The sequence below is a fragment of the Chlorocebus sabaeus genome, chromosome 5 (assembly GCF_047675955.1).
Source record: "Chlorocebus sabaeus isolate Y175 chromosome 5, mChlSab1.0.hap1, whole genome shotgun sequence".
Lineage (NCBI taxonomy): Eukaryota > Metazoa > Chordata > Mammalia > Primates > Cercopithecidae > Chlorocebus > Chlorocebus sabaeus.
The window spans coordinates 86218266-86241583 of NC_132908.1; the positions used below are offsets into that span (position 1 = coordinate 86218266).

The 23318-nt window shown below is 60.8% G+C and overlaps 1 protein-coding gene across 6 annotated transcripts; it reads left to right on the forward strand.

The window, feature by feature from the left end:
- Nucleotides 1-370: 370 nt before the first annotated feature.
- Nucleotides 371-20169, forward strand: CPNE7 (copine 7). Of its 6 annotated transcripts, XM_073015671.1 has the most exons (16): nucleotides 371-689; nucleotides 2159-2341; nucleotides 8332-8406; nucleotides 8657-8731; nucleotides 9310-9393; nucleotides 9943-10032; nucleotides 10169-10267; nucleotides 11038-11124; nucleotides 11422-11481; nucleotides 12501-12634; nucleotides 13754-13808; nucleotides 14678-14729; nucleotides 14797-14930; nucleotides 18102-18338; nucleotides 19047-19164; nucleotides 19456-20169. In XM_073015671.1, the coding sequence occupies exons 1-16, from the start codon at nucleotides 516-518 to the stop codon at nucleotides 19815-19817; spliced, it is 2019 nt and encodes a 672-aa protein (XP_072871772.1). In that variant the 5' UTR covers nucleotides 371-515; the 3' UTR covers nucleotides 19818-20169. The 6 variants fall into 6 exon arrangements, with proteins under 6 accessions (XP_072871772.1, XP_072871769.1, XP_072871775.1 ...); XM_073015668.1 differs by having other exon boundaries at nucleotides 19047-20169; XM_073015674.1 differs by lacking the exon at nucleotides 19047-19164 and having other exon boundaries at nucleotides 19456-19712.
- The last annotated feature ends 3149 nt before the right edge of the window (nucleotides 20170-23318 follow it).

A 23318-nucleotide genomic window follows, 5' to 3' on the forward strand; every position in this document is an offset into this window, starting at 1 on the left:
CTGGGATGGGATCCGAGAGATCCGGGAATGGTGTGGGAATCTGGTGCCAAGCCGGGGTCCCCCCCTCGCCTCCCAGGGTCTGCCTGGGTCCGAACCCGGGCTCAGGCCCCGCGCAGCTCGGAGCCTCCAGCCCGGAGCGGGTCCCTGGGCCGGGGATGCGCACAGCCGGGGAGGGCGCGCCCGACCTGACCCCAAAGCTGTCAGTTGGTGGGGGGGGGGGGTCCCCGGGGAATTAGAAGCTGTCTCCTCCCGGGGATCTCCAAGGGGCACCCCTGCCTCTGCCCCCTGTCCCGCTTTCCCGCCGCGCCCCTCCCCGGCCCCGCCCCCCGGCCGCGCCCCACCCCCTGCAGTCCCCGCGCGGCGGCCGCCCGAGCCACGTGCGCCCGCGCCCGGCAGGCGTTCAGGGAAGCGCGGCCACGCCTGGGCCGGCCACCATTTCCCGGGCGCCGCGGCGGCGCCGACTCGCGGGCAGCGGCCCCTCCGTGCGCCCAGCCTGGCCCCCGAACGCCGGGAGCATGAGCGCGGGCTCGGAGCGCGGGGCGGCGGCGGCCCCCGGGGGGTTGCCCGCGCCCTGCGCCTCGAAGGTGGAACTGCGGCTCAGCTGCCGGCACCTGCTGGACCGCGACCCGCTCACCAAGTCCGACCCCAGCGTGGCGTTGCTGCAGCAGGCGCAGGGCCAGTGGGTGCAGGTAGGGCCGGGGCGCAGGAGGCCGAGAGGCCACCGGGCCGGGGCGGGCGCTGAGCTGGGGATGCGGGGACCGGAGCGGGCGCGCTGAGGCCAGTGGGGCGCAAGGCGGGGGCCCCCCGGAGCTGGGGCTCAGATCGGGGTCAGGGTTGGGGGTTGCTAGGTCTGGGGGGGTATCCAGAGCGGAGGGGAGGGGTTGGGCTGGAGGAGGCGGCGGCGAGCGGGGTTCGGAGAGAGGGGGGTGCCCCGCAGCGAGGGGTGCGGCCCAGGGTTTGGGGAGGGGGCCCTGGGCCAGAGGGAAGCGTCCAGGCGTGAGGCGCGGGCAGGGGGCTGGACCAAGAGGCGCAGAGGAGATTGAGGGGTGAGGGGCGCCGGCCGACGAGCGGGGGAGGCTGGGCTGGGGTCGGGTCCTCACCACGGGGCGGGAGCAGGCCCGAGGGAGCGCGCGCTGCGGGGCGGACCTCCAGGCCTCCGGGGCTCCCGCTCCAACGTGGGTCTCAGGTGACCCCGGTGTGTCCGCGGTTGGGGTCGGAAGGGGCACGGTACCGGCGCCAGATGGGCGCTTCCTCGGTCACCATCTCGCGTGAAACGCGTGGCTTCACCTCGAAAGGGTGAGAAACGCGGGGCGCGAAGCCGCGGCGGGTGGAGGAGCTGGAGCTCGAACCCCAGTCCACGCGGCGCGCCAGCGCTTTTCCCCGGCGCAGGGGTCTCTCCGGACTCCAGAGCGCGGGCCCGGGCGGCGTGGGCAGGGGGACCCCAGCGGCTGCTCGGGCGGTGGAGGGGACGCGTCGCGAGGTCCTGGGTCGCTGTCACCCGGCGAAGGGCCTGCTCCGCCCCCACCGCCTGTCCCTGCGGCTCCGGCTCCCCCAGGAGGCCCCGTGCCCGCCCCTCAGAGCCTGAGCTGTACGGGTGGCCCATGCTTGCCCTTGGTTTGAGGTGCAGGATTTTTCGGGATTCTGAGATGAGTAGCCCACGGGCCCAGCTGGGTCTTGTCGTTAGGGGGCATTTTGACCAGGGAACTGCGCCAGATGGGAGAGGCTGGTGAGCCCATGGTACCCCAGCCAGGAGGGAGGGCTCCCCTGTACCCTACGCCCCCTCCCCACTCAGCTGGTGCTGGGCAGCATTCTGCACTTCAGGGTTGCCCAGCCCAGGGTGTGAATCTGATCTCGCCCCCGACTCAGCATGTCATTCTCATCCTCTCTGAGCCTCAGTTTCCCCATCTGTGATCTGAGGGTGGAGCAGACAGTGGTGAGTGTGAGCTGAGAAACTGCAGCCCACAGCTGGCCAAGGGTGACCCCCAGGGTGGCCCTCGGGAGTACAGTTCCATGGACAGAGAGCAGGCAGGAGGAGGTCTTCCCAGGGTGTGAGTCCTCCTGGGGTGTGTGGGTGTGGGTAAGCGGCAGAGGGGAGACAGGGCTGGAGCCTGGGGTGGAAGCCCCTCGAGTGGGGTCAGCTCACAGGGTGCACCTGCAGGTGGGCAGAACCGAGGTGGTCCGGAGCAGTCTGCATCCCGTGTTCTCCAAAGTCTTCACCGTGGACTACTATTTCGAGGAGGTGCAGAGGCTGCGCTTTGAGGTATACGACACGCATGGGCCCAGCGGCTTCAGCTGTCAGGAGGACGACTTCCTGGGGGGCATGGAGTGCACCCTGGGGCAGGTGGGTGCCCCGTCCCCTTGGAGGGAGGAGGGCGGTTGGTGTGGGGGCCACAGCCGATTCAAGGCTGATGTACCAGCACCGCAGGGACCCTGCTGGGGTGGCCAGCCTGGCTCTGCCCCTCCACAGCTCCTGAACAGTTCTTATTAGATTAAAATATACATGTAATTTTGAACTGGGCAATGCATTCGTATGTTTCAAAGCCTGAAGGTATAAAAGGCTGTGGAGTGCCTCCCTCCTGCCCCGTCCAGCTGCTGTCAGGTCCCTGGACACTGTCCAGAGAGAGATTCTCACAGCAGCAAACAAGCCTATCACTTTTCCTCTTTTTTCTTCCTTTTCTTTTTTTTTGTTTTGAGATGGAGTCTAGCTGTGTTGCCCAGGCTGGAGTGCAGTGGCACGATCTCGGCTCACTGCAAGCTCCGCCTCCTGGGTTCATGCAATTCCCCTGCCTCAGCCTCCCGAGTAGCTGGAATTACAGGCGCCCGCCACCTCGCCTGGCTAATTTTTGTGTTTTTAGTAGAGATGGGGTTTCACGGTGTTGGTCAGGCTGGTCTTGAAATCCTGACCTCGTGATCCGCCCACCTTGTCCTCCCAAAGTGGTGGGATTACAGGCGTGAGCCACGGCGCCCGGCCCACTTTTCCTCTTTTTTCAAAAAAACAAATTATGTTCCCTGTTCTGCATCTTGTGTTTTCACTTCCATGACATGCAGCAGTCGCTCCATAGCAGCACCTCGAAGTCTCCTGGTGGCCGGCCACGGTGGTTCACACCTGTGATCCCAGCACTGTGGGAGACCGAGGCAGGCGGATCACCTGAGGTCAGGAGTTCGAGATCAGCCTGGCCAACATGCTGAAACCTCATCTCTACAAAAAGTACAATAATTAGCCGGGTGTGGTGGAGCACACCTGTAATCCCAGCTACTCTGGAGGCTGAGGCAGGAGAATCAGTTGAACCCGGGAGGCAGAGGTTGCAGTGAGTGGAGATCTCACCACTGCACTCCAGCCTGAGTGACAGATTGAGACTCTGTCTCAAAAAAAAAAAAAAAAAAGAAAAGAAAAGAAAAAAAAAGCCTCCTTGTGAGCAGCAGGTCCTATGGTGGCCACTGCCCTTGGTGATGCCCTCTGGGTTACGGCCTCCACAGCCAGCCCAAAAGTGGCTTCTGCAAGTCAGGACCAGAGTATCTGCTGATGTGCAGGGCATTGCCGGATACTGCGCTAAACACGTCCCGTGCTGCACATTGAATCCTCACACCTTGATGAGACTGGTGTGGCTCACGCCTGTAATCCCAGCACTTTGGGAGGCCGAGGCAGGGGGATCACGAGGTTAGGAGTTCAAGACCAACCTGGCCGACATGGCGAAACCCCATCTTTACTAAAAACACAAAAGAAATTAGCCGGGTGTGGTGGTGCGTGCCTGTAGCCCCAGCTACTTGGGAGGTTGAGGCAGGAGAATCACTTGAACCCGGGAAGCAGAGGTTGCAGGGAGCGAGATCGCACCACTGCACAACAGCCCAGGCAACAGTGTGAGACTTTGTCTCAAAAAAAAAAAAAAATTTTTACGACAAAATGCATAAATCTTAAGGGTTGAGACTGACAAGTTTAGGTGACTGTACACACCTGACCATCACTCGTCACACGGAATATCCTTATCACCTGCTCACACGGAACATCCTGTCACCCATCACATGGAACATTCCATCACACAGAACATCCCGTCACACGGAACATCCCGTGTCACAGAACATCCCATCACCCATCAACGGAATATCCCATCACACGGAACATCCCATCACACGGAACATCCCATCACACGGAACATCCCATCACCCATCACACGGAATATCCCATCACACGGAATATCCCATCACCCATCACACGGAATATCCCATCACATGGAATATCTCATCACATGGAACATCCCATCACCCATCACACGGAATATCCCATCACACGGAACATCCCATCCCCCATCACACGGAATATCCCATCACACGGAATATCCCATCACCCATCACACGGAATATCCCATCACATGGAATATCCCATCACACGGGACATCCCATCACCCATCACACGGAATATCCCATCACACGGAACATCCCATCCCCCATCACACGGAACATCCCATCACCCATCACACGGAACATCCTGTCACACATCACATGGAACATTCCATCACATGGAACATCCCGTCACACAGAATATCCCATCACCCATCACACGGAACATCCCATCACACGGAATATCCCATCACATGGAATATCCCATCACACGGAACATCCCATCACCCATCACACGGAACATCCCATCACCTGTCACATGGAACATCCTTATCACCTGCTCACACGGAACACCCCATCACCCATCACACGGAACATCCCGTCACACAGAACATCCCATCACAGGGAACATCCCGTCACACGGAACATCCCATCACCCATCACACAGAACATCCATCACACGGAACACCCATCACACGGAACACCCCATCAACCATCACACGGAACACCCATCACACGGAACACCCATCACACGGAACACCCCATCACCCATCACACGGAACACCCATCACACGGAACACCCATCACACGGAACACCCCATCACCCATCACACGGAACACCCATCACACATCACACGGAACACCCATCACACATCACACGGAACACCCATCACACGGAACATCCCATCACCCATCACACGGAACACCCATCACACGGAACACCCATCACACATCACACGGAACATCCTGTCACACAGAACATCCCATCACCCGTCACACGGAACACCCATCACACGAAACACCCATCACACATCACACGGAACATCCTGTCACACAGAACATCCCATCACCCATCACACGGAACATCCTGTCACCTGTTCACATGGAAATCCCATCACCCGTCACCCACAACATCCTGTCATCTGTCACATGGAACATCCCATTACCGGTTACACAGAACCTCCCATCACCCATCACACGGAACATCCGTTCACATGGAACATCCCATCACCCGTCACACGGAACATCCTTATCACCTGCTCACACGGAACATCCCATCACCCGTCACACGGAACATCCCATCACTCGTCACACGGAACATCCCATCACCCGTCACATGGAACACCCGTCACACGGAACATCCCATCACACAGAACATCCCGTCACACGGAACATCCCATCACACGGAACATCCCATCACCCGTCACACGGAACATCCTTATCACCTGCTCACACGGAACATCCCATCACCCGTCACACGGAACATCCCATCATCCATCACACGGAACATCCCATCACACAGAACATCCTGTCACACGGAACATCCCATCACACGGAACATCCCATCACACAGAACATCCTGTCACACGGAACATCCCATCACACAGAACATCCTGTCACACGGAACATCCCATCACACGGAACATCCCATCACCCATCACACGGAACATCCCATCACCCGTCACACGGAACATCCCATCACCCGTCACATGGAACACCCGTCACACGGAACATCCCATCACACAGAACATCCTGTCACACGGAACATCCCATCACGTGGAACATCCCATCACGTGGAACATCCCGTCACCCGTCACATGGAACATCCTTATCTCCTGTTCACACGGAACATCCCATCACATGGAACATTCTATCACCCGTCACACGGAACATCCCGTCACCCGTCACACAGAACATTCCATCACCCCCAGCTCCCTCCGCCCCTTTGCCGCCAGCTCCCCACCTGGTTCGTCTGTTCTGGAATTCCACGTCCATGAATCACAGTGCGTGTTCTCCCTGCTGTGGGATTCTTTTACCCAACATAATGTCTGCGTGACTCATCCCACCGCAGCCTCGGTCGGGGCTGGCCTGCCATCGATCCTGTTGTCCTCCCCGTTTTTTAGATAAGGAAACCGGGAGTTAGGGAGGGCACAGACAAAAGAGGATGGCATGGACACAGAAATATGGACACGCTTTTTTTTGAGTTGGGGTCTCACTGTGTCGCCCAGGCTGGAGTGCAGTGGCACAATCATAGCTCACTGCAGCCTCAACATCCTGGGCTCAAGCAATCCTCTCACCTCAGCCTCCTGAGTAGCTAGGACTACAGGTGTACGCCACCAGACCTGGCCAAGTTTTGCATTTTTTAAAGAGACAGGGGTCTCACCATGTTGCCCCAGCTAGTCTTGAACTCTGGGGCTCACTGATCCACCCACCCTGGGCTCCCAAAATGTTGGGATTATAGTCATGAGCCACTGTGTCTGGCCTGGACACCTTTTTATGTACACACAGGTGCACTCGTATATCATAATCCATACAGGACATCCTATGCGTGTCCACATGAGCACACGCACGGGGCCCGTGTGGACACCTGCGTGCAGACATGAATGTGTGTATGAGCACGTGTGCTGTGTATATGTGCAAACTTCAAGCAATGAGGAGGCCCCTGGTGGGCTTCTGCTGGCCTGCAGGGCACCATGGTCAAGGGAGAAGCTCCTGGCACCCAGTCCTGTGCTGTGGCTTGAGCCTGACCTGACCTCTGACGCCTGACTTCTGCCTCAGCTGTTTCCTCATGTGATTGCAGTAAACAGTAACTCAGCCCAGAGCCAGGCGCACGGGAGGCGCTTATTAAACGCTGTTAGCACAAACCAGCGATCTCACTCTTCCTGGCAGGGGAGTCTGTTATGTTAGCCTAAGCCCGTTTCTCTTCTGAGGACCTGCTCTGTCGGAAACGGGAGGTCACTCCTTCTTTTCTGCGCACTCCCTGAAAGCAAACCAGGCCGGCAGGCGAGTCCCAGGTGTGAGGCAGAGGCCCTGGCTCTGGAACCCCAGAAGGAAACCTTTGAATCGGGGAATCTTGGGGGGCCTGGCCCGAGGCTCCCCCTCCCAGCACCCAGGACCCCTTCTTTGCACCCCTAAGAGAGCCTTCCCACCCCTTAGCCTGATTTGACTTCCCCAGCCCTGACCTGGGATCTGTTTTCTCTTCTGTGTGGAAAGTGCCGCGTGCTCTGAAGCTGCTGGCCGGGCCAGCCCTGGTGGGGGTGGAGGGACTGCCCCTGTCTGCTTTGTATTCCACACACCTCACTGGGACCCCCAGCATCCGCCAGGCAGTAGCAGGTGTGAGGGGCAGGTGGGAAGTGCACACCTGCTACCCAGTGGGTGACTCGGTGGTTGTGAGAACACTTCCGTATGAGGAGATGGCGCTGCCTGCTTGCCGGGGTCATCACTGCCTCCTTTAGGACACGGAGCCTGGGAGGGCCGTGTGCCTCCGCCCTGCTCCCCACTGAGGAGGTGACGTGGCTGCAGGGGCCTGGGCCTGTCATCCGCCACCCACCCCAGTTAGGGGCTCAGAGCCGGTGGGGCGGACGGCCAGCAGGGCCTGGTGAGGAGGAGGAGACCCTGGCTGCGTGAGGAGGCCCCAGGATCTAAGCCCCAGTCCACCTCGGACTATCGACTCTGCTCCTCAGCACCTTCTCAGAGGAGTGGGCGGGGGGGTCCCGGGCTGGCACCTCACTCACACCCTTTCTGCCACCTGGGCCCACATGGCCATGCTGGGCTGAGGGTCCGGGGCCGTTTGACCTGCGCCGCCTCTGCCTCTGCGGGTTCTCACCTGGGCCTGGAGAGGGTCAGGGCAGACATGCTTACCTGTGGAGGGCTCCCACCACACCTGTGCAAGTGCACGCCGGCTGGGCTGTGAGCTGCTACCTGGCTTCCACCTGGGCCTGTTTTCTCACCTGGTAAATAGGTGGGATGACCTCTGCCTCCCCCAGGCGACTGCTGGCCCCGTGAGGTGGTGGCCGTGCAGGGGTGGCCACACAGAGGGATGGCAGGTGCTTGAGAGCAGCAGCAAAGGGGGCACCGGGCCCTGGGCAGGGAAGCCTATGGTGGGGGGCGGGGAGACAGCACAAGCCTGAGAGTCCGGGTGAGGGCGCGGTGGGGTCCCCAGGGTCAGGAGCCGTCCCTGCCTGCCCCTCCCTGCCTGATGCTTCTGACTTACAGATTGTGGCCCAGAAGAAAGTGACCCGCCCGCTGCTGCTCAAGTTTGGCAGGAACGCCGGCAAGTCCACCATCACGGTGAGGCCCGGGTGCACCCGCCGCAGCCTGCAGGCCCTGCTGTGGCTCCCAGGGTGTTCCGAGTGGAAGATGGGCAGCGTGCGGTCCAGGGAGGGTCTGCAGGAGCCGGCAGCTGCACAGCCCTGGGGGCACCCAGACGCCTCCTCTCAGGCCCGGCTGGGTGGGGTCGGCTGGCCTGGGGCCTCGAGTCCCCCACGGTGGGGTCAGGCCCCACCTGGCCAAGCCTGGAGCCCTGGCGTACCCCTGCCAGGTGATCGCCGAGGACATCTCGGGGAACAACGGCTACGTGGAGCTCTCCTTCCGGGCCAGGAAGCTAGATGACAAGGTGAGTGCGGGCGCCGCGCATGCCTGGCTCAGGCTGAGGTCTGGGAACCAGTTCGAAAATCCAGTCCCTGCCCAGCGCTGACCTCGTGTGGCCGTGCCCCGTATGAGATGTGTGTGCAGCGTGCGGAGCCCACGTGGGGTGGGGCTGGGCGTGCTGCTGTCACGGTCACCATCGTCACTGTCACCGCCATTAGCTCTCCTGCCCCTCCTGGCAGCTGGGCTGGGACCAGGGCAGCTCCCTACTGTGGCGACCACTCATGACCCTGCTCAGTGATGGGGAAAGAGGCCCAGCACCCCCAGGCCACCGTCCTGAAAGGGGAGGAGCTGGAGCAGCTCAGAACAGGGTCCCACCCTGCTGTGTAGGGTGTCTCCCTGGAGGGGAGTCGCGCGCTGTGGTCAGATCCCCGGGGGTGGGAGGCAGGGAGGAGATGCTGTCCGCGCAGACTTGCTGCCTCGTTTGGTGCCTGAGGAATTAGCAGCTGGTGGCATGAAGTGAGCTCTGGGAAATGACAACGCCAGCTCCCATCCAAAGCCCGAGCTCACAGTGCCTGGCCCAGCAGCCCTTGTGCCTCTCCCCAGGACCTCTTCAGCAAGTCCGACCCCTTCCTGGAGCTCTTCCGGGTCAACGACGACCAGGGCTTGCAGCTGGTGTACAGGACGGAGGTGAGCGGCCGGGGATGGCAGCGCAGGGAGGGGAAGGGGCTGTCCCCAGCCCTCCCACATCTCTGGCCACACGGGAGGAGCTCCAGCCTCCAGCAGGGAGCCGCCGCACAGGGCCTTGGTGGCCGTGGCTGTAGCCAGAATCCAACAGGCTTGTGTAGTTGTGGCTGTGATTATTTTTAGGCCTCCCTTCCACTTGTGCAGGTGAAATGGGATTTCAGCGACTGCAGTGAGAGAGCGCTTTGTTTTGAGAGAAATTAACTTGAGTGGAAATGAATCTGTTTAAGGAGGAGAGCAGTGCAGGTGGCTCAGAGGTGGCAGAAGTTACGAAGGCGGAGGCACGGGGCTCGGAAATGCGGCTCCCAGGTCCCTACACAGCTTCATGCGGGGAGGGGTTGCCAGCCCCAGCTCAGGGCCCCGGCGCTGTCTGGGGTGACGCAGGGGCGGGGCCAGCGGTGCCCGCCTCACACTACTCTTCCACCCAGGTCTCTGTCCGCCCCAAGGATCCCAGGGCCCTGGGCCCCCCCTGAGCCAGCCCCTCCCGGCCCACAGGTGGTGAAGAACAACCTGAACCCTGTATGGGAGCCCTTCAAAGTCTCGCTGAGCTCCCTCTGCAGCTGTGAGGAGACAAGGCCTCTGAAGGTGGGGGACAGGACAGACCAAGGGGGCAATGAGTGGGTGGCCTGGATGTGGGCCGGGGATGGAGACACCCGGGCTCAGGGGTGGGAGGGTCCTGGGGCCCCCAAGGGGCAGTGCTGAGGGGGACTGGGCTCCCCAGTGCCTGGTCTGGGATTACGACTCTCGAGGAAAACATGACTTCATCGGAGAATTTACTACCACCTTCGAGGAGATGCAGAAGGCCTTCAGGGAGGGACAGGTGAGGGGGGTCTTCAGGGAGGGGCAGGTGAGGGGGGTCTTCAGGGAGGGGCAGGTGAGGGGGAGTTTTCAGGGAGGGACAGGTGAGGGGGGTTTTCAGGGAGGGGCAGGTGGAGGGGAGGGGCCTCTGGGGAGGGGCAGGTGAGCGGGGGTACATCTGGACTGCGCCTGTGTTGGCCCCACCACAGAGGCTGTGAAACCCGGTCCCACTGTCCTGACGGGGTTGTGGGGAGCGGCGACAGTGACTTGTTATAACCAGAGAAGGCTGGGATGGTGGACTCTGGTGCTGGTTCCCGAGGGGTCATAGCAGGGGTGGCCGCCATCACATTCAGCTGGAAATTTTCAGGCACCATCCAGGGCTGGGCCGGCCCTCGTGGGGCTTGTGTCTGTGAAACTGTCTAGGGGCGGAGCTGGGCACGGGGGTGGTGGGAGGTGGGGTCAAGGGGTGCCCTCCCCTGTGTCTGCCTGCCCAGCCCACAGCAGCCTGATGAGGGTGCAGTGGGGAGGCCACCCCGGGCCCTGCTTCCTGCCCCCCTCCCTGGGCCTCAGCGTCCTTGGGCTTAATGACAGGGCCATGCCGGGTGGGGGGTCCAACTCCCATCCCTCTTCATTCGTGTCTGACCCACGCTGCCCCTTCCGGCTGCCCTGCTGCAGCCCTGCTCTTCCCCACACGGGTTCGCCATCGCTACTGAGGACAGTCTTGGGTGGGGTCTCCCTGGTGGGTGTTCAGAGCTACCACTCTGGGGGGGCCTCTGCTTGTTCCTGCCCCAGGCCCAGTGGGACTGTGTGAATCCCAAATACAAGCAGAAGAGACGCAGTTACAAGAACTCGGGGGCCGTCGTCCTGGCTGACCTGAAGGTGAGAGGCGGCCGTGCCCGAAGCCTCCCAACCCACAGGAGGAGCTTCCACTGCCCCCTCTGATTGTTGGATGGACCCTCAACCAGAGGCCTGGTGGGCCCCAGCACGTCTGGGGAGGGGCAGGGTGGGGAGAGAGGATGCAGGAGAGGAGAGGAGGGAGAGGGACTGGGCTGCGTGGGGGAGGGAGGCCTGGATCCCAGCTGGCACTGGCCTCGGCGTCTTTGGTGGGGGTGGGTGCCAACACCGCTGGCCTCGGTGTCCCTGGCCGGGGTGGCCGCCGACACTGCTGGTCGGAAGTTCCACAGGGTGTACTCCTTCCTGGACTACATCATGGGCGGCTGCCAGATCCACTTCACCGTGAGTCCATGGCCCCGCCTGTCCCCCGCCTGTCCCCCGTCCCTGCCCCCACCCCCGCCCCTACCCCACCCCCACCCCCGCCCCTACCCCCACCCCCACCCCCGTCCCTGCCCCCGCCGACCACCCTGAGAAGGAACCAGGCCAGATATCTGGAGTCCCCCAACTCCTGAGGGTCCCCAGCCTGGGGAGTGAAAGGTCACTGGCGGTTCTCGTGAGCCGATGTCTCCATGTGCGGCTCCTGGGGGTCCCCCCTTTTGTGCAGGCGAGGAAACAGGCTTGGGGTTCAAGAAGCAGCCCCAATCCCCCTTGGGAGGTGACATCACCAGGGCTTACCTTCCACAAACACATTTAACAACAGACAAAACGTGGAGGAGGAGAAGCTGGAGTGAGCGTTTGGGTGAACCAGCCACAGGCGCTACGTGTCATCCAAAGAGCCCGGCACGACCCCGTCTCACCCGTGTCACCCCTGTGTCACCCCCATGTCACTCCCGTGTCACCCACAGATACACAGCCCCCCGTGTCACCCCCATGTTGCCCCCGTGTCACCCCTGTGTCACCCACAGATACACGGCCCCCTGTGCCACCCTTGTGTCATTTGCAGATGTGCTGGTTCATGTTTTTGTTGAACAAGCCCCAGAATGGCTTTGGGAGAAGCCAGCAAGTGGGAAACGTGGAGGAGACCCAACCCAGGCTCGGTCCTCTCAGGCCCTGCCAGGGAGGGTGGTAGAGGGGTTGGGTGGCCGCTAAGAAGGATGGACGGGGACCCCACAAGGCCAGGGTGGTCCCGGTGGCGCGTCCTCCCGGGGATTCAGGGAGCTTAGGGGCTGGCAGGTTTTGAGGAGACCCCTCCTGGCCTGTGTAGCAGGTGAGGTAGCCCCAGCAGCAGCCCCCCAGCCCCACCCACACACGCGGCCCCTGACCCTGAGTCCTGGCCGCTCTGGGTGCGGTTTCTCTACCTGTCAGGAGTGGGTTCGGGGAGCCCCGGCCCAGCACAGCTTCTGGCTCCCGGCCCACTGCAGGTGGCCATTGACTTCACCGCCTCCAACGGAGACCCGCGGAACAGCTGCTCCCTGCATTACATCAACCCTTACCAGCCCAATGAGTACCTGAAGGCGCTGGTGTCCGTGGGCGAGATCTGCCAGGACTATGACAGGTGCGTGCGGCTGGCTTCCCCTCATCCCCTGGGCTCCAGGTCAGCTATGGCAGGTGTGCCCCGCTGCCTTCCCCTCATCCCCCTGGGCTCCAGGTCAGGCCTGGGGGCCCCATGAGGTGGGCACTGTGACTTTGTCAGACAGCGAGGGGCCGGGCACGATGGCTCACACCTGTAATCCCAGCACTTTGGGAGGCGGAGGCGGGTCGATCACCTGAGGTCAGGAGTTTGAGACCAGCCTGGCCAACATGGCGAAACTCTGTCTGTACTGAAAATACAAAAATTAGCCAGGCGTGGTGGCAGGCGCCTGTAATCCCAGCTACTCAGGAGGCTGAGGCAGGAGAATCGCTGGAACCCGGGAGGCGGAGCTTGCAGTGAGCTGAGATCATGCCCCTGCACTCCAGCCTGGGCAACAGAGCGAGACTCCATCTCAAAAAAAAAAAAAAAGAAAGAAAAGATTCTGTGAGGAAGGGCTGGGTAGCCCTACTGGAGGCTGCCACACAGACTGCACATGGTCCTGGGGGGACGTCTGTGTCCTGCTTTGCCAGAGGAGGAAACTGAGGTCACAGAGGCATGGGGCTCACCCGTGGATGCTCTACCAGGGAGGGCCTGGCACAAAACGCTGTGCTCTGAGCTTCTCACCACAACACAGACCCCTGGCCTGGGGCTTGAGAGGATGCCCTGAGCTCCCTGCCCCACAGACCCCTCTGTCTGGATTGATGAGGGCCATAGTGGGTGCCTTAGCCCCACAGGACCCCTCCCGGGGTCTGGGAGCCCCCTGAGGAGGCGTCTGCAGGGAGACGGCGTGTGCACAGGCATGGAGTTGGGAGGCAGCTTCACCAGCAGCAGGACCGTGCCCGCCCTGCACACTGGCCTGTGCCTCTGCCGCCCCGTGCCTCTGCCGCCCCGGGCCTCAGTTCCCCGCCTGTGGCAGGTGCTTGCTGCTGTGGTCCCAGGCCTGGGCCCACGTGGCCCTGGTCTCCTCTGGCAGGTGCTTACTGCCACGGTCCCAGGCCTGGGCCCGCCCTAGTCTTTTGGGCGCTAGTTGTGCTTCCTCAGAAGCAGCCCCTGCTGCAGCCAGGAGAGGTCCGGGACCCCGGTGACCGCCTGCCTCTCTTACAGCGACAAGAGGTTTTCCGCTTTGGGGTTTGGAGCCCGGATCCCGCCCAAGTATGAGGTAGGAGAACCCAGAGCCCGGGACCTCCGAGCTGTGCCCTTCCCATGCCCTCCCAGGCAGAGGGCAGCCTGGCCCGGGGAGCCCTGGCTGCCTGCTGGGAACTGGCGACTGTAGGATGGGATTGGGGTGCGAAGTGGGAACTCCAGGCTTCCAGCCAGAGAGGCTGACCTTTAACCTCCTAGGACTTGTTAGCTTGAGGGGTGTCTGGAGGCCAGCTCCATGTTCTTTCAGGAGACGGGGAAGGACATTAGTCTGGAATCCTCTAATGCACATAATTCAGCTGGCTTCGGCCAGGCACGGTGGCTCACACCTGTAATCCCAGCACTTTGGGAGGTCAAGACGGGCAGATCACCTGAGGTCAGGAGTTCCAGACCAGCCTGGCCAAGATGGTGAAACCCCGTCTCTACTAAAAATACAAAAATGAGCTGGGTGTAGTGGCACACGCTTGTAATCCCAGCTACTTGGGAGGCTGAGGCAAGAGAACTGCTTGAGCCCAGGAGGCAGAGGTTGCGGTGAGCCGAGATTGCGCCACTGCACTCCAGCCTGGCCTATAGAGCAAGACTCTGCTCAAAACAAAAGAAACAAAACAAAAAAATTCAACTGGCTTCAACAGAAAACATGGAGTGTGGGGATTTATTGGCTAATGTAAGCATCAGGCACTGCTGAAGCCAGGGCGTCTGCCTCCCCCTCTGTCTCATGACTCTGCAGAACATGGCCACCCACGGGTCCGGCTTCCCCTAGAAAGTCGAAGCCTACCTCTCCACTTGGGGACATGGGGGCCGGGTGGGGGAGCAGCTGACGGAGAGACGTGGGGCCGGTAGGGAGGGGTTGCAACAAGCAGATGACCGAGCCCTGTTGCTCCCACCCAGGTGTCCCATGACTTTGCCATCAATTTCAACCCTGAGGATGATGAGTGTGAAGGTAGGAGCTCGAGGCAGGCCTGGGGAGGGGGTGCAAGGGGGCCGGGCTCACCCCCTGCCCCCCGCAGGCATCCAGGGCGTGGTGGAGGCCTACCAGAACTGTCTGCCCAGGGTCCAGCTCTACGGCCCCACCAACGTGGCGCCCATCATCTCCAAGGTGGCACGCGTGGCGGCGGCCGAGGAACGCACTGGGGAAGCCTCTGTAGGTGCCCGGGGGGCGTGGTGCATGCGTGGTGCATGCGTGGTGTGGGGTCGGCTATGTGTGCACCAACGCCTGGACATTAGGGAGGCAGCCAGGCAGAGGGAACAGCCAGCACAGAGGCCCCGAGGCAGAACAACTCAGGAGGGCGGGGGCCCAGCTGGTTGACTGCGTCTGCATCAAAGCTGCAGGTGTCTCGGGCACAGGGCTGTCCGTCGCCTCACAGGGTCACGGCCACAGCTCCAGCGAGGCTGCCCCCTCCTCTTCCTCTGGGCACCGCAGGGCCACACACGTGTCTACTGTTTGGCTGTACGTGCATTGTCATTTTGTTTACGTGTGTCTTTACTTTGCATGAATGATCGGGCGCCGAGAACTGCGCTGGGCTCTACTCTGCCACCGTGTTCTGTGGCCCTGTATGTGTTGCTGGGGCCACAACCAGCGTGTTGCTTTTTTTTTTTTTCTTTTTTTCTTCTTTTTTTTTGAGACAGAGTCTCGCTCTGTCACCCAGGCTGGAGTGCAATGGTGCGATCTCGGTTCACTGCACCTCCGCCTCCCCGATTCTCCTGCCTTAGCCTCCCGAGTAGCTGGTATTACAGCTGCCCGCCATCTCGCCCAGCTAATTTTTGTATTTTTAGTAGAGACGGGGTTTCGCCGTGTTGCCCAGACTGGTCTCAAACTCCTGACCCCCGAGCGATCCACCAGCCTCGGCCTCCCAAAGTGCTGGGATTACAGGTGTGAGCCACCGCACCCGGCCTGAAATAATTTTAAACTCACCAAAAAGTTACAAGAGCGCTGAGGTCCTGCAGCCCGTGAGACCACCAGCTGCTCACATGTTGCACTTCTGCTTCGTGTCTGTGTAGTTGTTGTATGTTTTCTTTTTCAATTTCTCAATTTTTTTTCTTTTTTTTTTCTTTGACGGAGTCTCGCTGTGTCGCCCAGTGGAGTGCGGCTCACTGCAAGCTCCACCTCCCAGGTTCACACCGTTCTCCTGCCTCAGCCTCCCGAGCCTGGCTAATTTTGTTTTTGTGTTGTTAGTAGAGACAGGGTTTCACCGTGTTAGCCAGGATGGTCTCGATCTCCTGACCTTGTGATCCGCCCGCCTTGGCCTCCCAAAGTGCTGGGATTACAGGCGTGAGCCACCGCGCCTGGCCTACCTCTTAATATTTCAATGTATATTTCCTGAGATCAAAGATATTCTTTTATATAACCGTAGCACAAATACAGATTTCAGGAAATTGAATTTAGATGCAACACTTTTATCTAATGCGTAGACTATATTCCAATTTCATTAATTGGCACAATTATAACTTTCAAAGCAGTATTATTCCTGGCCCAGGACCCAGCCTGGAGTTGGGATTGTGTTCAGCCGTCATGTTCCTGTGTTGTCTGGAAGCGAGTCTCAGACGGTTTCATCTGTAAATATCAGTGTCAGCCTCTAATAAACATAAGCCCTCTTTTTAAGCTGCCACGACACCTGACTGCGCCTAAACCACCACCCCTGGCGTTGCACGTCTGTCTGGTGTTTGTGTTTCCGTGACATGATTTTCTGTGGTTAGAACTGGGTTGAAACCAGGACCCAAACGTGATCGGCTGAGCCCTCTGTCCCTCTCCTGGACACGAAGCCCCGGGCCTCGCAGGGCCCCTCAGTGGGTTTTGGGGCCTGGTGCTCACACAGTTGGCAGCGGGGGTGGGGGCGTCATCGGGTTGGGAGGGGGTGGGGGGCTTTCTGAGGATGGGCTGTTTATCTGAAGGCTGAGAGCCAGGCTGGGCACAGCCATGGGTGCTTGTAGGCCTGGACTAGAGACCGCCTTGCAAACAGGTAATTTTTCCCACAGGTGTGGGGCTCAGAGGGGCGATGGGGAGGGCACAAAAGGAGAGCCTCTCGGAGAAAGTGACTCTGAGCAGGGTCCTGGGGCCCCTGTTCGTTTCCAGGACACATCTGCCCTCAGTGGGACAGGCTCAGTCAAGGCCAGCCCTGGGGAGGCTGCTGTGGGCTCCCACTCTCCTGGGGACAGGGCCGTTCCAGCCCCCCGGGGCAGCTGCTCAGGCCAACCCTCCTTCTCCAACTGTCCACAGTTTGGGCAAGATTATTATTATTATTATTATTATTTTTTTTGAGACGGAGTCTGGCTCTGTCGCCCAGGCTGGAGTGCAGTGGCCGGATCTCAGCTCACTGCAAGCTCTGCCTCCCAGGTTTACGCCATTCTCCTGCCTCAGCCTCCCGAGTAGCTGGGACTACAGGCGCTGCCACCTCGCCCGGCTAGTTTTTTGTATTTTTTAGTAGAGACGGGGTTTCACCGTGTTAGCCAGGATGGTCTCGATCTCCTGACCTCGTGATCCGCCCGTCTCGGCCTCCCAAAGTGCTGGGATTACAGGCTTGAGCCACCGCGCCTGGCCTGGGCAAGATTATTGAGTGGGTTTATTTTTTAAACAATGGAAATGGATTTTATTTGAAGTTCCATCTTTTTTTTTTTTTTTTTTTGAGACAGTCTCACTCTGTCGCCAGGCTGGGGTACAGTGGTGTAGTCTCGGTTCACTGCAACCTCTGCCTCCCGGGTTCGAGCAATTCTCCTGCCTCAGCCTCCCAAGTAGCTGGGATTACAGGCGCTCACTACCACGCCTGGTTAATTTTTGTAATTTTAGTAGAGATGGGGTTTCACCATGTTGGCCAGGCTGGTCTCAAACTCCTGACCTCAGGTGATCCACCCGCCTCGGCCTCCCAAAGTGCTGGGATTACAGGCGTGAGCACCGCACCGGCCTCTACTCTGTCTGGTGCGGCACAGTGGACACCCTGGAGAGACTGGAGCAGGGTGTAGGGGCTCCAGGTCTGGCTCCTGGGATTGCAGTTTTCTCCTCTGGCCTCAGACCTCCCATCCGGGCACTGTGACCTCATCAGTAAATTGTGGACTTTGTAGACCTGCTCCAGAGCGCTCCGTGAGACTCATGGAGATTTCCTGAGCTGGGGCACAGAAGGCCCAGAACAGAGTGCCCACCACGGAGGGGCTTCTGACCCACTGTTGTTCGTGATGTTTGTGACGCAGGCACCGCGCTCCGAAGGCGGTTCTAGGAAACTGACGCCTGGAGGCCCGTGGGCTGTCTGGGGGCCCGTGGGCTGCGGGGCGCGCGTGGGGCCCGGCAGGGGTGGTGCTGCTGACGCCTTGCCTGTGTCCCCAGCAATACTACATCCTGCTGATCCTGACGGACGGCGTGGTGACCGACATGGCCGACACGCGGGAGGCCATTGTGCGCGCCTCACGCCTGCCCATGTCCATCATCATCGTGGGCGTGGGCAACGCCGACTTCACCGACATGCAGGTCCTGGACGGCGATGACGGCGTCCTGCGCTCCCCGCGGGGTGAGCCCGCGCTCCGGGACATCGTCCAGTTTGTGCCCTTCCGGGAGCTCAAAAACGTGAGTGTCCTGGAGGGGCTCAGTCAAGGCCGACTTGGGGGTCCCTGTTCATGCCACTGCCCAAGACCCCCCCAGGCCAGGCTCATGCCAGAGGACGTGGCAGGTCCCGTCTTGGGTCTGGGGGGTCCCGGCCTGTTCCCCCCGAAATCGACAGCAGTATCTGAAGCCGGGACTTTGAGCTCCTGAACCACCCCCCGGCCCCCATTATGAAACGTCAGATCTACACACAAGCAGAGAACTGCACGCGGGGCTCCTGGGGTCCGCCACGCAGTTTCCCCCATCGCTGCCAACCTCTGCGACCCAGTGAGACGCACACAGCACATAGCGAGGTTCTCCCCGGTGAGACACGCACAGCACACACGCGAGGTTCTCCCCGGTGAGACACGCACAGCACACACGCGAGGTTCTCCCCGGTGAGACGCGCACAGCACACACGCGAGGTTCTCCCCGGTGAGACGCGCACAGCACACACGCGAGGTTCTCCCCGGTGAGACGCGCACAGCACACACGCGAGGTTCTCCCCGGTGAGACGCGCACAGCACACACGCGAGGTTCTCCCCGGTGAGACGCGCACAGCACACACGCGAGGTTCTCCCCGGTGAGACGCGCACAGCACACACGTGAGGTTCTCTCCGGTGAGACGCGCACAGCACACACGCGAGGTTGTGCCCGGTGAGACATGTATGTCACACACATGGTGCCCTACAGCAAGACATGCACACAACACACGTGAAGTTCTACACAGCAAGACATCAGACATGCGTGAAGACAGACACGACATTCTACGCAGTGAAACATGCATGTTACAGATACGTGAAGCTCTGCGGTGAGTCACGTTTTACAGACACACTTGGGCTTTGCTGGGGAAGTGTGGGTGGGGCCTGGGCCGGAGGTGGCCTCGCCTGCCACGTCAGCACTTTTTGTGTCCGTGCTTGGGGGACTGGAATGACCCACGTGCAACCTCGTGTGGCCAGCATCCTCAGCAAGGCTTGCCTGGCCCCAGGTGAGCCTCTGGTGGGGGTGTCACCACCTGGTTCTAGAGGATGTAACCCAGGTGTGGAGATGGACGATCTCCATCTCGAAGGTCCCAGATGTAACCGAGCTGTCCTGCCTCCAGGCGTCCCCTGCGGCGCTGGCCAAGTGCGTGCTGGCCGAGGTCCCGAAGCAGGTGGTGGAGTACTACAGCCACAGAGGCCTGGCCCCGAGAGGCCTGGACGTCCCTGCTGGAGAGGCCAGCGCAGGCTGCACCCCGTGAAGACGTGGAGGGCGTGGGGAGGGGCAGTGAGCAGTGGGTCCGTGGAGCCTTGGTCTCCAGCACCTTTGGGGTCTCTTAAGCTCCCTCCGACCTCCCAGAAGCCTCCAGTCCCCGCCAGGCCCCACTCCCAGTCCTCCTGGGATCCTGCTGGCTTGGGCCCGGGTCCGGGGCCCCCGAGGCCGAAGGGTGATAAAATACAGGCCTCCATGCCTGGCCCTGCCTGAGCCAGGTGGCTGGAGGGACATCGTGAAGGATTTGGAGGGGCCTGGGAGCTCATCCAGCGGAGACCCTGCCCCGACGAGAAGGGGCACGGACTGGGGCTCTGCTTTGCATCTGATCTTTGTGGGGGAGGGCCAGCAGGGCAGCACCCCAGCCCCCAACAAAGCCCAGGGTGCCCAGACACCCTGTCCCCACAGTTAGCCTCCTTCTGTCCCTGCTCTGCCCCCACCCCCACCCACCTTGTGTGTTTTGCCGTCCAGCCTCTGCACCCAGGTCCATGGGGTCTGCGGGGTCTGCCTGGCCTGTGGGTTCTGCCGGGGGGCGTCAGGAGTAATAAAGTGTCACCCTACCCTTGTAGTTCTCTTGTGCCTTCAGTCCCTCCCCCAACCCCCCAGAGGGCTGGGCCCGGCGCCCGGTGTGCCCACATCTGAGGCAGGGGCTCTCGCAGACCCAGCCCGCCAGGACTGAGTGGGTCCAGGGAGGGGATGCAGGGACGCACAGGCTGCCAGGGGCAGGGAGCGGGGAACCACACCATGGCTGCCTCCACCCCTGAAGGAGTTCCGCTCGGCTGCCCGGGACTCCCCAGGCCTGAAACCCACTCAGTGAGGACTGTGGACATGAGGCAGGGGTGCCGGGAGCCTCCCACATGGCCTGCGCCGCAGGGACCTGGGCTGGGGGCACTGAGTGAGGCCTCCGTGAGATGCTTATGGAGCCAGGACATCTCCCACCTGCTGGAACCTCCTCGCCCTGAATTTGAGATTTCCCCTGAATTATCTTGTCAGAGAAAAACAAATTGTCCCAATCCTGAATCCAGGCCCACCCATCCCCCTATGTATCCATCCACCCACCCATCCGTCCATCCACCCATCCGTCCATCCACCCATCCATCTGTCCACCCATCCGTCCATCCCTCCGTCCATCCGTCCATCCTCTCTGGGGCCTATTTTTAGCTCTTGGTTCAGCATGGATATCACCATGGTAACCTGGCCAGTCTGTGAATTTCGGAAGGATCAATGTTGGTCTCTTTGGGGATGGAGAGGCCCAGAGATCACCCCTCCATCCACATCTGAAGGCTTCGGGCCCTGAGCGGGTCGGGGGGGTCTCGGGCTGGGCAGAGGGTGAGCGTTGGTGCCCTGTGCCACCTGCATGTGGTTTTTGTGCCAGAAAGTGTCAGACAGTTTCTGGGCTGACTCAAAGCCGAGGGGTGTTGGTCAGTTGAGATCCTAGCAGGAAGCAGGTGGTGCTGAGGAGTTACCTCAGAACAGGGTTGGGGCAGCCCCAGTGGGGCCCCAGGGAGCTGCCCTTGGACAGGGATGGGCAGGTCACTTGGTGAGCTGGTGCCCTGAAGGGAGCGTCCCGTCCCGGAGCCCCGTTGCCTTACAGGGATGTGGGCACGCCCAGCCCACCTCCCACCCTCTCTTCTCCTGCCGGCCTCCCACGGCGGAAGGCAGCAGCCCTGGGGTCAGGCTAGTGGGCAGGCTGGGCCACCCTGGTCTCCGTGCTGCTGGGTGTCTGGGGTGTGTGTGAGACTATCGAGGGGCAGCAGGGACAGGATGGCATCTGCCAGCTCTGTTGCCCAAGCTGAAGTGCAGTGGTGTGATCTGGGCTCACTGCAACCTCCGCCTCCCGGTTTCAAGCAATTTTCCTGTCTCTGCCTCCCGAGTAGCTGGAATTACAGGCACACACCATGCCCAGCTAATTTTTGCATTTTTAGTAGAGATGGGGTTTCACAGTGTTGGCCAGGCTGGTGTCGAACTCCTGACCTCAGGTGATCCACCTGCTTCGGCCTCCCAAAGTGTTGGGATTACAGGCATGAGCCACCCGCACGCAGCATTCTTTTTTTTTTTTTGAGACAGAGTCTTGCTCTGTCACCCGGGCTGGAGTGCAGTGGCGGGATCTCAGCTCACTGCAACCTCCACCTCCCGGGTTCAAGTGATTCTCCTGCCTCAGCCTCCCAAGCAGTTGGGATTATAGGCGCCTGCCACCACACCTGGCTAACTTTTGTATTCTTAGTAGAGACAGGGTTTCACTGTATTGGCCAGGCGGGTCCTGACCTCAAGCAATCCACTCTCCTCGGCCTGCCAAAGTGCTGGGATTACAGGCGTGAGCCCCTGGGCCCAGCCCCAACGTGGATTCTGACGCTCTGCGGTAAGGATGCTGGGCACTGCTCCCATGCTCAGGAGACGCGGCTCCCGGGAACCGCACTGTGCTGCCGGCAAGTCCAAGCACGCCCCACCCCAGCTGAGCTCCCGGTTGGCAGCCAGTGCCAGGGCCACCATGTGCGTGCACCACCTCCAGCAGCTCCTGCCTTCTGGGGGCCGCAGCCCTTCCTGCACCCTCTTCCTGCACCCTCATGAGAGGCCTGAGCCAAAGCCCGAGCCACACAGCAAGTCCTCGTGCGGATTCCTGACCCAGGTCGGGGCCCGGGCTAACCCATGGTTGCTGTTTGAAGCCACTCAGTTTGGGGGTGATGAGACATAGAGCAGGAGTAACAGACGCATCTTCTTTCCCAGGGATCCTGTAAGGACTGAATGAGGGATGCAGAGCCCGGCTTGACAGATAGGTGTCAATTTCACAAGCAGAGTCGACGTCTCCTCGTTCTCAGGGACGGCCAGTCACAGCTGCATCCTTTTATGCTGAACTCCCCCACCCTGTCCTGCTGGACACCGGCTGCCCGGGCCTCACAGGCTGAGGACTCAGGGCCAATCCCTGCCCACCCATTCGCAGAGTGGGACCAGGGCTCTGACTGGGGTGGTGGGGGGGCAGCTGGAGGGAGTGGGAAGAGCAGCAGCTCGGCGTCCAGGCTGTTCTTTCTCCCGCTGCCGAGGCGAACACAGGCAGGAAGTTGTGACTAAGTGCTTGTAATTGGTGCGGGGGCTGTGGCAGGGCTGTCAGACAGGAGCACCGCCAGCCCCTGGCACAGCAGGGCCGTGGGCGAAAGCTGTCTTCCTTGCCACCTCACGCCTCACCTGTCCCTGCACTGGGGCCCCACCCCCATCGGAGCCCACCCAGGACCCCTGTCCAGCAGGTGCCTCCCTGCCCCCACCCCACCAAGACCCACCACAGCCCAGGAGTACTGAGTATTCCAGTACTCACTGAGCTAAGTTCCCACAACAACCCTGCCTGGCTGACTGCTGGGAGTGCATCTCACTGAAGGGACAGCCGACCTCAGAGAAACCCTAGGTGCACTGCTGGGAGGCAGGGCAGGGTGGCGAGCTGGGCCTGGTCACTGGGTTCCCAGGACTCAGCCTGGAGCCCCCAGGTCCTGGCTGGGCACATGTACGTGTGTTAGACATGTGTGTGTGTGTGCATAGGCATGTGTATGTGCATGGATGCATGGGTGCATACGTGTGCACAGGTGTAGATGTGCTGCTCTGTGCATGTGGGAGAGGCTGGAGTGGGGGTCTTTGTCCTCACTGCTTTACTGAAACCTCTTTAGGAGCCCCGGCTGCACTGGGACTTGGCCGCACTGCCAGCCCTCCCCATCCCAGGCAGTCAGCATCCAG